Source organism: Rhinoraja longicauda, chromosome 11 (genome assembly GCF_053455715.1).
Source record: "Rhinoraja longicauda isolate Sanriku21f chromosome 11, sRhiLon1.1, whole genome shotgun sequence".
Lineage (NCBI taxonomy): Eukaryota > Metazoa > Chordata > Chondrichthyes > Rajiformes > Arhynchobatidae > Rhinoraja > Rhinoraja longicauda.
Genome location: NC_135963.1, coordinates 49382481 through 49397988, shown reverse-complemented (window position 1 = coordinate 49397988; position 15508 = coordinate 49382481). Strand labels below are relative to the sequence as shown.

Sequence of the window (15508 nt, the reverse complement as noted above, 5' to 3'; positions counted from 1 at the left end):
GCCACTGGGTCAAAATCCTGGAGCTCTTTCCTTACATTGTGTGTATACCACACCTCAAGGACAGCAGCAGTTCCAGAAACCAGCTCACTAGCACCTTTTCAAAGGCTATAAAAGCTGGCTCATATGGACCAAACGCAGGCAAGTGGGACTAGTGCAGCTGGGACATGTTAGCCAGGGGTAGACACAAAATGCTGGAGTAACTCAGAGGGTCAGGCAGCATCTCTGGAGAGAAGGAGGAATGGGTGACGTTTTGGGTCGAGACCCTTCTTCAGACTGATGTCAGGGGAGGGGACAAGACAAAGATGTGAGCCGGTGTGGGCAAGTTGGGCCGAAGGGCCTGTTTCACATTGTGTCACTCTCTGACTGCCTACATCCACTGAAGGAAAGAGAAAAACTCCCCAATCTTCCTCGTCCTCAGCCTGCTGCCCAACATACTTTGATGTCCTGGCCTCCCGTTATTTAACCCTTCTCTCTTATTCGATTGAAAATTGGCTCCAACTTTAAAGAGCAGTCTTGCCAATTCCGAAACATGCATTTAAACTTCCATCATTGATCATAAGGTGGCGTTCAGAGGCTGCTCAGGAGAATTCCTCCTTGCATGTATTTTTGCTCCAGTAACATGAAAGTGGTCTTTTTATCATTGTTCATTCAAATGCTGCAGTTCAATATGGGAGGAGTTGACAAACAATATCTGCCCGACGACAAACTGTAAAAATGCTTTTTGAATAATGCTTGCTTGTTAGTTTCTGCATTGGAAGTGATTGTTCCTTATTTTAATTACAGATGCTATCAAAAGACTTGTTAAAAGTTGAAACGAAACAGGCATTTCCACCGGCTGTAATAATGCCTTGATCGTGTTAGAAACATAGAAAATAGGTGCAGGAGGAGGCCATTCACCCCTTCGAGCCAGCACCGCCATTCATTGTGATCATGGCTGATCATTCACAATCAGTAACCCGTGCCTGCCTTCTCCCCATATCCCTTGATTCCACTAGTCCCCAGAGCTCTATCTAACTCTCTCTTAAATCCATCCAGTGATTTGGCCTCCACTGCCCTCTGTGGCCGAGAATTCCACAAATTCGCAACTCTCTGGGTGAAAAGTATTTTCACATCTCAGTTTTAAATGGCCTCCTCTTTATTCTAAGACTGTGGCTCCTGGTTCTGGACTCCCCCAACATTGGGAACATTTTTCCTGCATCTAGCTTGTCGAGTCCTTTTATAATTTTATATGTCTCTATAAGATCCCCTGTCATCCTTCTAAACTCCAGTACAAAACATGTGTCTTTACAACGGTTTAAAATTTACCAGACAGAGTTTCTGAGGTCAACCAAAACCACGTTCAAACTGAATTCATGCAGCAGCTTAACCGCAATAAATGTGTTCCATGCATCGTGTTTCTTTTTTAACTTGTATTACCTTGAAAAACAGAAGCAGAAAGGTTTATCCTAAACAGAAAATACACAGCATACAATATGTCTCTTTTACTACTGCTGTGGCCCTCCATCCCACTAGAACGCTTGTCCCTTGTTTGGTATTTATGTGATGTTTATCTTTTTAGTTTTAATATTTAACTGAGATGTGCGAGTAGCTCTTCAACCGACCAAACATCTGACAAATTACGTTTGTTCTCAGTCTATTCAACACTGTCGAAGCCTGCACTTATTTCCTGTACTCTTGAGAACCCAACGTTTCAAGAATTTTAACCAACCTACCATGTTTTTTTGCAAGTCAGGATAGTATACGGAGGGAGACATGCCCGTTTATGGATATCTGCTTTCCTTGTCTTGAAGGTATGCCTCTGGATGGGGCATTCCTGTGAACTTCTCCTCCTGTTAGTTGTTTCATTGTCACACCAGCATTCACGAATGGATTGGTAGCTCAGCAAAACTTTGTTCTGATCCATTGGTTGCGATTGTTTAGCTGGGCACACCGTCCTCATGCAAACACATATTCATCCATGAGGTCCAGCTTCTGCTGGGAGGCAAATTTCTTCTTATACCTGGTACTATTTCCAGCATGCCCTCATTGTCACAGAGCCACCGAATGGAATACAGGTGCTCCCCGGCTTACGATGCTTCAACTTACGATAGTTCGACTTTGCGATGGTGCAAACGGCAGTGACCCGTGGCGAGCCGCAGCTCGCTTCCGGCCACGTGATCGTGTGTATTAAAAGCATTTCGACTTACGATATTTTCGGTTTGCGATGGGTTTCTCGGAACGTAACCCCATTGTGAGTTGAGGAGCACCTGTACTTTGTCCCAGGTGACAAGGCACAGTGAGAGTCTTTGCTTGCGTATCCAAGGTATGCAAATAGTCGCCACATAAATGGCGCTAACAAAGTTACACCGTACCCCCGCCGGCTCCTTTGACTCCCCTCCTCCTCCTCCTCCTCCTCCCGGCGGGTCCCCATTGTTCTTCCCCCTCTCTCGCGGTGGTCCCCCCCCCCCCCAAACATCATATAACAAGGAAACAGGTTCTCAGGCCAAAGGAATCTGTGCCAACCATCAAGCATCCATTATACACCAAACCTACTTTAATCCATTTTATTCTCCCCACATTTTCATCAACCCTTTCTAGATTTTACTACATATTGACAATTTAGGAGCAATTTACGTGGCCAATTAACCTACCTATCAACATTCCTTTGTAAAGTAGAAGGAAACTGGCGGTCACGGAGAGAACATGCAAACCCCACAGAGACAGATTAAGAGACAATGGGTGAACCCCGGTTGGTCACTGGAGTGGGAAGGCTGCTGCTCCATTAGCCCTGCCACACTGCCGTCCCATAACCAGGCATGATGGTAATGGCAGAGTGAACAATATGGTGTATAATGACCTTACTCACCAGTGTGAAATACCATTCTAAGTCTGCAAAATGCTCTCAGCATCTTGCGGAAGACCAGTTTTGCACTGTTAAATGTGTTCCATATCTACCCTATGTCGTGTGATACTTGTGTCTTGCAACAAAATGGCAGGTATTTTCAATGTGAAGATTTTGTTTTTATTATAATTATTCTCGTCATTCCTTCTAACACTGTCACAGGTTAATATAACTGTAATAGGCTTGTGTGTTCCCTAGTGTTATTATTCAACTCCCCCTCCCACTCCCAGTCTGACCTTTCTGTCATGGGCCTCCTCCAGTGCCATAGTGAGGCCCACCGGAAATTGGGGGAACAGCACCTCATATTTCGCTTGGGCAGCTTGCAGCCCAAAGGTATGAACATTGACTTCTCCAACTTTAGATAGTTCCTCTGTCTCTCTCTTCCCCTCCCCAGTTCTCCCTCTGTCTTCCTGTCTCCACCTCTTTGCCCCGCCCCCCTGACATAAGTTTGAAGGGTCTCGACCCGAGACGTCACCCATTCCTTCTCTCCTGAGATGCTGCCTGATCTGCTGAGTTACTCCAGCATTTTGTGATACCTATTTATTTTGGCGAACAGATGACTTTCGGGGAATTTGATAGCACATTTCCATGGTTGTGGTGGACTTGATGCCATGTAGTCCAGCGAACAACCAAGACTGTAGCACCATTCATCCATTGTGCCACCATGGGTGGTAGTCAGGCCTGCTGGTAGACCCAGGCATTTATGCACATACTGATGGGAGAGTTGAGGTATTTGTCAAACAGGATCAGCACTGTGAAACGGTTGCTGAGGAATTATTTTATAGAGGTGTACATGATCATAAGGGGAAGAGATAGGAAACACACAGTGTCTTTTACCCCGAGATCTTCGGTTTCCTCCCACAGTTCAAAGTACAGGTTTGTAACTTAATTGGCTTGGTATAAATGTAAATTATAAATTGTCCCTGGTGTGTGTAGGATAGTGTTAGTGTGCAGGGATCGCTGGTCGGCGCTTCCGTGCTATTTCTCTAAACTAAACTAACCAAAGGACATAGGTTTAATGTGAAAGGGGAAAGATTTAATAGGAATCTGAGGGGCAACTTTTTCCCAATAGAGGATGGTGGGTATATGGATTGAGCAATGGTTGTTGTGGCAGAAACTATTACATTTAAAAAACATTTGGACAGGTGCATGGATAGGAAAGATTTAAGAGGGATATATGGCCAAATGCAGGCAGGTGGGACTATTGTAGAAACATAGACATAGAAAATAGGTGCAATAGGCCATTCGCCATTCGCAAATTTGGAGATGTTACTGATGTACAAGGACATCGGTAATTTCTTTGTCTAAATTGTTAATATATGGTTGGCATGGCATGGCAGGCCAAAGGGCCTTTCCATGTTGTATGATTCTATTGTGGACCTGGCATCATACAGAGACCAGAGAGGGTAACATAATTTTCTTAAAATCAATAGCGGACTTAATTATATTTTTCATGACAACTCAGTAGTTATCATATTACAATATGGTAATGTATATTTTAATTCAAAATATATTGAATGAAATAAATTTAATTTGTCAGTTGCTCCACTATTCAACATTCCCTGAACTACATAACTTCAGTGGAGCACTTTGACAAGTATATTTCACCTAATTAAAAAGTACAGATGGAGCACACAAGTAGAAATCCATACGTGTGACAAACACCAGCACAAAACATTGCCTCTACCAGAAAAGATAAGGGATTCATAAAAAAACCAATCTATAGCCCAGTTGAATCTGTACAATATATTTGAGCCAGACTCACAATGTACAATTTATTAAACAAAGAATTTCAAACTACATTCTGTACTGTCACCTTTTAATACCATCAAAGTGTGCAAAGTCCTTGAGCATCTTCACAGGTCAACTAAATTGTACCAATAAATGGAACTCATCCAGAAACACATAGGACCTGAACAAGGATTTACATTGATCTTTTTGACAGAGAATAGTCCAGAGAATCGTTGTTATTATTTGGTTTCGTCTGACCAGGTAATGTCATAGTCCTTGTACACAGTCTTCAACTTTTCCACAGAAATGGAGTGATCTGCTTTCCCAAAACCCTAAAAGAGAGAGGGCATTAACATGAATTATATTCACTCTCATTGCACACTACGGCTTCTGAAGGGTACATGCAGCTGGAGTTCCTGCTCCAGTTGCCAAATAAACATGGATGATGTGTGAGTTTAGGATTCGTCACAGACTCTGAAGCCTCCTTGAAATGGTGCCAGGTAAGCCACAGTTAACACAAGCCCAGGAGATGTTGCACTGAGAGCAGGAGATTTAAGTAATGGAGATGTCCTAAAGAATTTCACAGAGCTGAACTAAAACAGATAGCAAGTTAATGAATGGGATATTAGCAAGAGTGTCTTAAAGCTAATTCATAGAATGCAAATGCTATTGTGTGATCTGGACAATTGATATTTCAACTTGGCAGGATGCAGGAATATAAATTAGTTTATTATGTTTAAGTATGGGGATAATGTGATATCTCTTAGGTAGACACAAAATGCTGGAGGAACTCAGCGGGTCAGGCTGCATATCAGGAGAGGAATGGGTGACGTTTCGGGTCTCGACCCGAAAGGTGACCTATTCCTTTTCTCCCGAGATGCTGCCTGACCCGCTGAGTTACTCCAGCATTTTGTATCTATCTTCGATTTTAACCAGCATCTGCAGGTTTTTTTCCAACACTATGTGATATCTCTTGTTTCATCACAGGTAAAATATTTTCAGTCTAGTCCTCAGCACTGTGCGTGACCAGCAACTCAACATCAACCCTGACGAAGAGCAAAGAGCAGCCCATCTGGTCACGTACCAACATGGCCAAAACAAGTTGAGCCGATGGGCTTGTTTGTGCGTTGTACAAAGGTTTGGCTGGGCTGGATGCCCCTTCATTTTGGGTTGTGGTGATTTATTGTGCTGACAGTACAGCAGAGCAATACAGGTCCGAAGACGTACAGGTTTGTAGGTTAATTGGCTTGGTGTGTGTGTAAATTGTCCCTAGTATGTGTAGGATAGTGTTAATGTGCGGGGATTGCTGGTTGGCGCGGACTCTGGAACACAGAATACACTGGAATTTAGAAGGATGAGGGGGGATCTTATTGAAACGTATAAGATAATTAGGGGATTGGACACATTAGAGGCAGGAAACATGTTCCCAATGTTGGGGGAGTCCAGAACAAGGGGCCACAGTTTAAGAATAAGGGGTAGGCCATTTAGAACGGAGATGAGGAAGAACTTTTTCAGTCAGAGAGTGGTGAAGGTGTGGAATTCTCTGCCTCAGAAGGGAGTGGAGGCCAGTTCGTTGGATGCTTTCAAGAGAGAGCTGGATAGAGCTCTTAAGGATAGCGGAGTGAGGGGGTATGGGGAGAAGGCAGGAACGGGGTACTGATTGAGAGTGATCAGCCATGATCGCAATGAATGGCGGTGCTGGCTCGAAGGGCTGAATGGCCTACTCCTGCACCTATTGTCTATTGTCTATTGACTCGGTGGGCCGAAGGGCCTGTTTCCTTGCTGTATGTCTAAACCAAACTAAAGAAAGGAAGGGAGTACAATGAAGACTTAAACATGGTTCTCAAAATCTCTGTAAAGCGTCTTTGAGTATATGAAAAGCGCTATATAAATAAAATGCATTATTATTATTATTATTATGGTACACTACAGATCTGAAGCCCAGAGGGAATAAAGGCCTTCCATGAATTGCCAAAGCTAATGAGGTAACAACGCAAAACCTGAGGTGTAAGAATGCCTAATACATCCTTCTTGGTGGACAATGGCTTGGTCTCCACCAACTAAACAGTTCAAGGAATTTACACATAGACTTCGTACCCGGCGTCACAATGGCCGTTCAGTCTTCGATGAAGACCTTTCCTCACGATTCCTTCGCTGCAACCACATCAAACTTCAAGGTTTTCCCGGCACAGAGTTCTGGAAAGGTGCCAGTTTTCCACATTTAGCAGCTGCAGTGTGTTGTTGGGAATTGACTGCACAGCACAGAATTCCATGCTATGGAAGCACCGGATGACCTTTGACAAATCTGGCAATGGCACAATCAGGACATAATAGCACTCATCCCGGCCACAGCCCTGCTTCCCCTGGCTTTAGTTCAAAGCAGGGCCAGCATTGGTCTCCTGGGGGTCAGGCAACTCACTTTTTCCCCTTCAAGTTAATGCAGCACTGATGTCCACACAAAGGCAAATGTTTTATATTCTTTCCTGTGTAAGAAGGAACTGCAGATGCTGGTTTAAACCGTAGACGTAAAAAGATGGAGTAACTCAGCGGGACAGGCAGCATCTCTGGAGACAAGGAATGGGTATAACTTTCATTCATTGTTCTTTATCTCTCCACATCACCACCTTTATCTCTCACTTCCTTTATTCCTAACCAGTCTGAAGAAGGGTCTCGACCCGAAACATCACTCATTCCTTCTCTCCAGATGCTGTCTGTCCCGCTGAGTTACTCCAGCTTTTTGTGTTTATATTCTTACCTTACAAGCAGCATGGACTGAATATAAACCTAAAAGTTCATATAATTCAGAAATATATCAGAAATTGATGAACTGCCTGAGTTCCTTCAACTGTGTTACTGCACTAGATTGCTCTCACTCAATGGTGAAAGGGCTGAAGCCATTGTCCTGCTGAATAATCTACCAGATGGACCATGATCTTCGACACTGGAACAGGCTGCTGATTTTAATTAACCACCTATTATACTGTCCATAAATAGTGAACTCAACACACTTTGCCATCATCGACTTCCCTGCACTAATTCCAGTAAAGAAAAGGAAGACAGCACACAATGAATATGCCGATATTGTTCTCCGCGTTTCATTCCCAACCTTAATTCCCAGGAGATCACAGGCTTCTTCATAATGGGATATTCTTTTCAAGGTAGTTTCCTCTTCAGGAGTTGCAATAAGTACTCACCGTGGAAAGGCCAAACACTCGGATTTTCTTCTGCTTGCTGTTGTGATCGATCTTCCCTCCACCCAGGCACTTGCAATCCAGCTCCACTTTCTCCATTTCAGAAGTCAGCTTTTCAAAGATGTGATCTGGAGAAGATGAAAGGACCTGGTTTATAATTCATCTAGTGTCACTACTTTCATCAACTAAGCCTCCAGAGTTTCTAGATCCAAGCCAACATATTTATGAAACTAAAATTACATGCAGGATTGATGATAAAAAAAACATGCACTTCTCTCACTAATCATACAATAACTGATTTTAAAGATAGAATGGAATCAGGCCCTTTGGCCCACCGAGTCCATGCCGACCATCAATCATCCGTACACTAATTCTGTATCCTAATTAGGGTCAATGTCCAGAAGCCAATTAACCTACAAATCTGCACGTTTTTGGAATGCGGGAGGAAACCGAAGCACCCGGAGAAAACCTCCGCAGTCACAGGGAGAATGGACAAACTCTCCACACAGACAGCACTCGAGGTCAGGATTGAACCCGGGTGCCTGGTGCTATGAGGCAGCAGTTCTATCACTGCGCCGCCCCTAAATACTTAACTTAAATACTTCAGTGTGATTTCTGACTAATGAGGGATTGCAATGTCACTAACATCACATCTCAAAAAAGATATACACAGGACTACAACCAATTCAGTGTTTCTTTTTTTTTTAAACTTATCTGTGCAATTCAGAACATGCATTTTGGCCTTTCTCCGGGAATTCAGACAGTTATTCTTAAATCACATAATCTGTGTAAAGATTGATTTGTTTTAACCTTTTTTTCCCCAATTGCCACGATAGATTTCTGAATATTGAAAGGATCGAGGAATATGAATGTATGGCAGGAAAATAAGAGTGTGAGATAGAAGATCAGCCATCATCTTAAACAGGCTCAAGGGGTTGAATGAGTTAATCCTGCCCTTATTTCATTTATTCCATGAGCCCTATCCTGTTTAATGCCAACTATTTCCACTTTCTTAACATTATACCACCCTGTGCTTTCTGCTTTCCTAAATTTTAAAAGGATTAGCCTCCTAACTACATCCTGCTTGTTTCCGACCGGGAATGGAAGTAATTCCAAAAGCTGTAGAAGCTTCATAGAAAAACAGAACAAAGAGTCCTGATTGACCAATTTTCATTCATGCACAGCACTAGATCGCTAGGTCAACGAGGGGAAAAAGAATAATGATGCCAATCCCAACAATGCACTGGTAAAATGTCATGTTCAATGTGTGGCCACAGGCAGCAAAGAAAAGAACAAACCCCTTTCCCAAGAGTGTAACACAAGTGTCACACTCTGCTCCACAATCAAAGTGGGGTATACTGGTGCTAAGGAGTAGTTCCGTCCATCAGGGTTTCGACTTACCACTATTAGGCCCACTTACCAAAACTTGGACATGGACGAGTGTCAGGGGCTATGGGGAGAAGGCAGGAGAATGGGGTTAGGTGGGAGAGATATATCAGCTATGATTGAATGGCGGAGTAGACTTGATGGGCCAAATGGCCTAATTCTGCTCCTATCACTTATGCCGTTATGACATTCGCACTGGCATCTCATGTGGTCTTTCACTTCTAACTCATGATAGACAGTGAGTTATAACTGGAAGTGCATGAGATGCACCCAATACCCTTACATCCCTCTCTTTTAGTACACGGCTACATAATTGGCTGCAGCAGCTCAGCAGTCGAGAAGAATGAGCTGCCCAGTACAAAATTAGCTTCCATGGAGCTGGTGCCCAACAGCCACGCAGTTTGCCTACATTTCATGTCTCATCCAACAAACTCCCCTGGGTCCTTCCACACATTGGCTCAGGTGCAGAGGACACAGTAACCAAAAATAAAGCAAGAAACTGCTTTGCAGCCAATTGAGATATGTCTTCAGATACATACATACACGCATTAATTTGCTGCAGAACCCCTCTGGTGATCTCTAATATGTTGCCAGTTACTCTGTGGTTCTCACTGCAGTTGTAGTCAGATTACCATGGGTCAGAAGAGTCACCTGACATAGTGGTATGAACACAGTGTGCATGGCTGAGGTTGTAACCTAGCTAGTTCCTCAGTAGAACTGCCTCATAGTTCATTTGAACTGGGTTCAATCCTGATCTCAGCTACTTTCTGTGTGAAATTTGGTTGTGACTCCATGTGTTTCCACTGGGTGTTGTGGTTTCAAGGCTCCATGGTTCCATGCCTCCATGCCTTTCCCCCCCTCGTCGCTGTCAAATTAATGAGGATTACATCTGGGCATCCACTTCGTCAACAGAAAGAGACACGTTACCACTCACTAACAGTGGCGTCAAACTCTTCAGGATGTCCTACCTTCTCCAAGGTTCTGTGTGAGCTGCAACCAAAAATACTACTTAATCAAGAGTCAAGAGTGTTTTATTGTCATATGTCCCAGATGAAACAATGAAATTTTTAGGTAGACACAAAATGCTGGAGTAACTCAGCGGGACAGGCAGCATCTCAGGAGAGAAGGAATGGGTGACGTTTCGGGTCGAGACCCTTCTCCTTCTTCTTCTTACTTGCAGCAGCACAACAGAATATGAATCAACCACAAATCTGCAAGTCATTGAGAATCATTTGAAAAAGCTCAAGTGAGGGTTTTTTCTTGCAGCCATAACACTAGATTTCTTATGCACCATTAATTCATGATGCCATCACTACCCATCTGGCAGCGCTGGCATTAAATCCACAAAGGTTGGCCTTGCCAGTTGCCAACTCTGCATTCTCCGGACATGCAAATAAATGCACAGGACGTTGCAACCTATTGGGTGGCCCGAGTTGTGATCAAAATGGTATCCACTGCATTATGTGATACAATTTACAGAACTAATGGGTAAACATTTTCCCCTCATTTAGACAAATTTCACAAATAAATTCTTCCAGTTGAAACCCTCAACTGTGGGCATACGTAGTGGGAAATCACAAGTGGGTTCCCTATGACATTATAAAGGAAAACAATGAACTATGGGTTGTCATGGGTAGGGCCTTCATTCAGGATCAAGAATCTTCTCATAGGATTCTTAATCTCCATAACCTGTGCCACATGTCCCTTCTAGACATTGCACATGCCTCTGGGAAAAGTTAGACCCGGTATCCTAGAAGGTCAACAAAGAACACAAATTGAAATAAACACACAGCAACCTTAGTCTCAATCTTATGAGATATATTCCCCATGTCCTATCATCTCAACCTTTTCTGCAACTTCAGACTAACAGGCGGCACGGTGGCGCAGCGGTAGAGTTGCTGCCTGACAGCCAATGCAGCGCCGGCGACTCAGGTTCGATCCTGACTACGGGCGCCGTCTGTACGGAGTTTGTACGTTCTCCCCGTGACCTGCGTGGGTTTTCTCCGAGATTTTCGGTTTCCTCCCACACTCCAAAGACGTACAGGTATGTAGGTTAATTGACTGGGTAAATGTAAAAAATTGTCCCTAGTGTGTGTAGGATAGTGTTAATGTGCGGGGATCGCTGGGCGGCGCGGACTTGGTGGGCCGAAGGGCCTGTTTCTGCGCTGTATCTCTAAAATCTAAAAAAACTAGTTTTCTTGCTTTCCCGGTTTTGCTGTAAAGTCTTTGACCTGAAACATTAACTCAGTTAGCTTTTCCACTGATGCTGCCTCACCTGCTGAGCATATCCAGTATTTCTTGTTTTATAATTACTGAACTCAACGGTTCTCAATGCCCTTAAACTGCAGGACCTCTTCCATAGGGTTTTTGCAGATGAAATTACTTTAGCAAACGCATACAATTTCCCTTCCCACTACCCCTATAAAACACAGGCTTGTTCCAGTGAGATTACAGCTTTCGGTTGTTCCATATTTTGACCTCTAGGCTGCTAAATAAGGCATGTACATTTCTGATCTTCAAAATACATTTCTGATCTTCTGTTACATTATGAACCATCCAGACCTCTCAGGTCGTCTGGGACAGATCTGCTTTCTGTCCCCAGAGTCAGAACTAAACAAGGAGAAGCAGCGTTTAGTTTTTATGCACCACATATATGGAACATACTCCCAGAAAACTGCTGGTCCGCTGCAACTCTCAGTTCTTTTAAAATGAGGCTGAAGACTATTCTGTTTGACGCTGCCTTTTATTAAATCAAATAATTATTCATTTCTTACAATGCACTGCAACTTTGATTCTTGTATTTTATACCTGTCTTACTTTATTTTAGCTCGTTTTTATTTTCTATTCTCTTTAATCTTGTTAGATAAAGCTCTCGGGGCTGGTGGAATCAAGGGATATGGGGAGAAGGCAGGTACAGGTTACTGATTGTAGATAATCAGCCATGATCACAATGAATGGCAGTGCTGGCTCAAAGGGCCAAATGGCTTCCTCCTGCACCTATTTTCTATGTTTAATGACTGTTTTTAGTTGCTTTTAACTGCTCTTTAAGGTTTTATGTAAAGCACTTTGAATTGCCTTGTTGCTGAAATGTGCTATATAAATCAACTTGCCTTACCTTGTAACAGATGGATTAGATCACCTGCCAAATTGAAACCCTAACCCTGACATACATGAACCATCCAATGCTTTATTTGGTCACTTCATAACTGCGGAGGCTATCCTTGTACTCTGCACAATATTAAGTAATGCAAAGGCAACCACACAATAACAGACAGAGCCCGTTGCTGTGTTGTCCAACTCAACCAGACCTGAGGGCCACCCCGTCAGCGTGAACCCCGGGCACTGACTGAGGGTACGGGCGGTGCAGGCTTCAGCCCCCGGCCCCAGCATCCAGCCCCCGGCCCCCAGCACCGGGCACTGACTGAGGGTAAGGACGGTGTAGGCCTCAGCCCCCAGCACCCAGCCCCCAGCACCCAGCCCCCAGCCCCCAGCACCCAGCCCCCAGCCCCCGGCCCCCAGCACCCAGCCCCCGGCCCCCAGCACCCAGCCCCCAGCACCCAGCCCCCAGCACCCAGCCCCCAGCCCCCGGCCCCCAGCACCGGGCACTGACTGAGGGTAAGGACGGTGTAGGCCTCAGCCCCCAGCCCCCAGCCCCCGGCCCCCAGCACCCAGCCCCCAGCCCCCGGCCCCCAGCACCCAGCCCCCAGCCCCCAGCACCCAGCCCCCAGGCACTGACTGAGGGTAAGGGCGGTGTAGGCCTCAGCCCCCAGCCCCCAGCACCCAGCCCCCAGCCCCCAGGCACTGACTGAGGGTAAGGGCGGTGTAGGCCTCAGCCCCCAGCACCCAGCCCCCAGGCACTGACTGAGGGTAAGGGCGGTGCAGGCCTCAGCCCCCAGCCCCGAGCCCCCGGCCCCAGACTGAGGGTAAGGGCGGTGCAGGCCCCAGCCCCCAGCCCCCAGCCCCCAGGCACTGACTGAGGGTAAGGGCGGTGCAGGCCCCAGCCCCCAGCACCCAGCACCCAGCCCCCAGCCCCCAGCACCCAGCCCCCAGCCCCCAGCACCCAGCCCCCAGCCCCCAGCACCCAGCCCCCAGCACCCAGCCCCCAGGCACTGACTGAGAGTAAGGGCGGTGCAGCCCCCAGCACCGGGCACTGACTGAGGGTAAGGACGGTGTAGGCCTCAGCCCCCAGCCCCCAGCACCCAGCCCCCAGCACCCAGCCCCCAGCACCCAGCCCCCAGCACCCAGCCCCCCCCCCCCAGCCCCCAGCACCCAGCCCCCAGCACCCAGCCCCCAGCACCCAGCCCCCAGCACCCAGCCCCCAGGCACTGACTGAGGGTAAGGGCGGTGCAGGCCTCAGCCTCAGCCCCGGCCCCGCTTACTGTGGTACTCGGCGCTCTTGGTGCCCCGCACGATGTCCTTGTGCTCCGACCCGTCCCTGCGGCTCAGCTTCACCAGGATGTACTTGAACACCCCGTCGGGGTCGATCTCCACGTCGGCCACTCCGGCCAGAGCCGCCATGTCCCTGCGCTGTTGCTGCTGCCGCGGGGGGGCGGACAGGCCCAGGCGGCGCAACGCGGGGCGGGCGGCGCGACAGGCGGACACCAGCAACGCCGGCATCGCGGGGGGGGGGGGAGAGGATGGGCCGAGTGGACAGGTGGGAGTGGATGGGCCGAGTGGACAGGCGGGAGCGGATGGGCCGAGTGGACAGGCGGGTGTGGATGGGCCGAGTGGACAGGCGGGTGTGGATGGGCCGAGGGGACAGGCGGGTGTGGATGGGCCGAGGGGACAGGCGGGTGTGGATGGGCCGAGGGGACAGGCGGGTGTGGATGGGCCGAGGGGACAGGCGGGTGTGGATGGGCCGAGTGGATAGGCGGGTGTGGATGGGCCGAGGGGACAGGCGGGTGTGGATGGGCCGAGTGGATAGGCGGGGGCCGAGGGGACAGGCGAGAGCGGATGGGCCGAGTGGACAGGCGGGGGGCGATAGGACTCAGCTAGCGGCGTCGGGAGTGGGCAGACGAGAGGGGATGGGCCGAGTGGCCGCGGGCAGACAGGACGGGCCGGGAAGGGATGGGCCGAGTGGCCGCGGGCAGGCGGGACGGGACGGGCCGGAGGGGATGGGCCGAGTGGCCTGGGCCAGCGGGACGGGCCGGGAGGGGATGGGCCGAGTGGGCAGGCGGGGGATGGTCCGGGTGGCCGCGGGACGGGCCGGGAGGGGATGGGCCGAGTGGCCTGGGCCAGCGGGACGGGCCGGGAGGGGATGGGCCGAGTGGCCTGGGCCAGCGGGACGGGCCGGGAGGGGATGGGCCGAGTGGCCTGGGCCAGCGGGACGGGCCGGGAGGGGATGGGCCGAGTGGCCTGGGCCAGCGGGACGGGCCGGGAGGGGATGGGCCGAGTGGCCTGGGCCAGCGGGCCCCGATGTATCCGGCGCCAGTAGTGCCCAGACGGCGGGAGGTGGGGTCACTGCACGGATGTAAGATATCCTGGATAAAGAATAACTGGAGCAGGAGAGGAGCCGCCACCGAAATGTAATAAAGAGGAGCAGCACATGCTGATTTTAGAAGGGTCCCGACCTGAAACGGCGCTTATTCATTTTCCTGCCTCACCCGCTGAGTCACTCCAGCACTTGGTGTCCATCCCCGCCAATAAAACATTTTTGAGTAACAATTGGAAAATGCTGAATGTCTTGATGCTTTTCCCAATTATATACCCCCCCCCCCCCCCCCCCCACCATTCCAGTCTTTGTAAATAATACAGATGCATGTATGAGAAGTGAGTTTACTGTCATGGATTAGGGAGCCTCTCTCATTAAAAGGCATGGCAGAAGCTAACATATCAGAAACATGCAGAAACTGGGACACCCACACCATACAGCAAGTAATGGGAAAGCTAACAACGTTATTATTTATTGCTTGAGAAATCATATACAGAATAAGGGAAGTTATGTGTAGGAAAGAACTGCAGATGCTGGTTTAAATCAAAGGTAGACACAAAATGCTGGAGTAACTCAGCGGGTCAGGCAGCATCTCTGGAGAGAAGGAATGGGTGACATTTCGGGTCGAGACCCTTCTTCAGACCTTATGTTATGTCTTAGTTAAGTTATGCCTTAGTTAAAAAAGGATATGGACAGGTGAGGACCTTTCTTCAGTCTGATTGTAGTAGTGGCAACCTACCCATGTTCTCCAGAGATACTGAATTACTCCAGCATTTTGTGTCTTCTTGTAAACCAGCATTTGCAGGTTCTTGGTTCTATGCTTTAGTTATATGGGAGCTCAATGAGACCTTATCAGTTCACCATACTGTGAACTATAATGCTCTCCTT

General features: G+C 47.7%; 1 protein-coding gene across 1 annotated transcript; it reads right to left on the bottom strand.

Annotated features, from left to right (window-relative positions):
• Positions 1 to 4642: 4642 nt before the first annotated feature.
• LOC144597888 (14 kDa phosphohistidine phosphatase) lies at positions 4643 to 13898 on the bottom strand. The gene is made up of 3 exons (XM_078407641.1): positions 13569 to 13898; positions 7807 to 7931; positions 4643 to 4944 (listed from the first exon to the last, which is right to left on the bottom strand). Exons 1-3 carry the CDS (start codon positions 13804 to 13806, stop codon positions 4852 to 4854), a joined length of 456 nt encoding a protein of 151 aa, XP_078263767.1. The 5' UTR covers positions 13807 to 13898; the 3' UTR covers positions 4643 to 4851.
• Between the last annotated feature and the right edge of the window lie 1610 nt (positions 13899 to 15508).

Bases quoted from the DNA above. Each gene is read 5' to 3' on its own strand.
- LOC144597888 (XM_078407641.1), bottom strand. From the start codon at position 13,806: ATGCCGGCGTTGCTGGTGTCCGCCTGTCGCGCCGCCCGCCCCGCGTTG. The intron at 7,932-13,568 runs GTAAGCGGGGCC...CATCTTCTCCAG, and splicing joins CAAGAGCGCCGAGTACCACA to ATCACATCTTTGAAAAGCTG. The intron at 4,945-7,806 runs GTGAGTACTTAT...TCTCTCTTTTAG, and splicing joins GAGTGTTTGGCCTTTCCACG to GGTTTTGGGAAAGCAGATCA.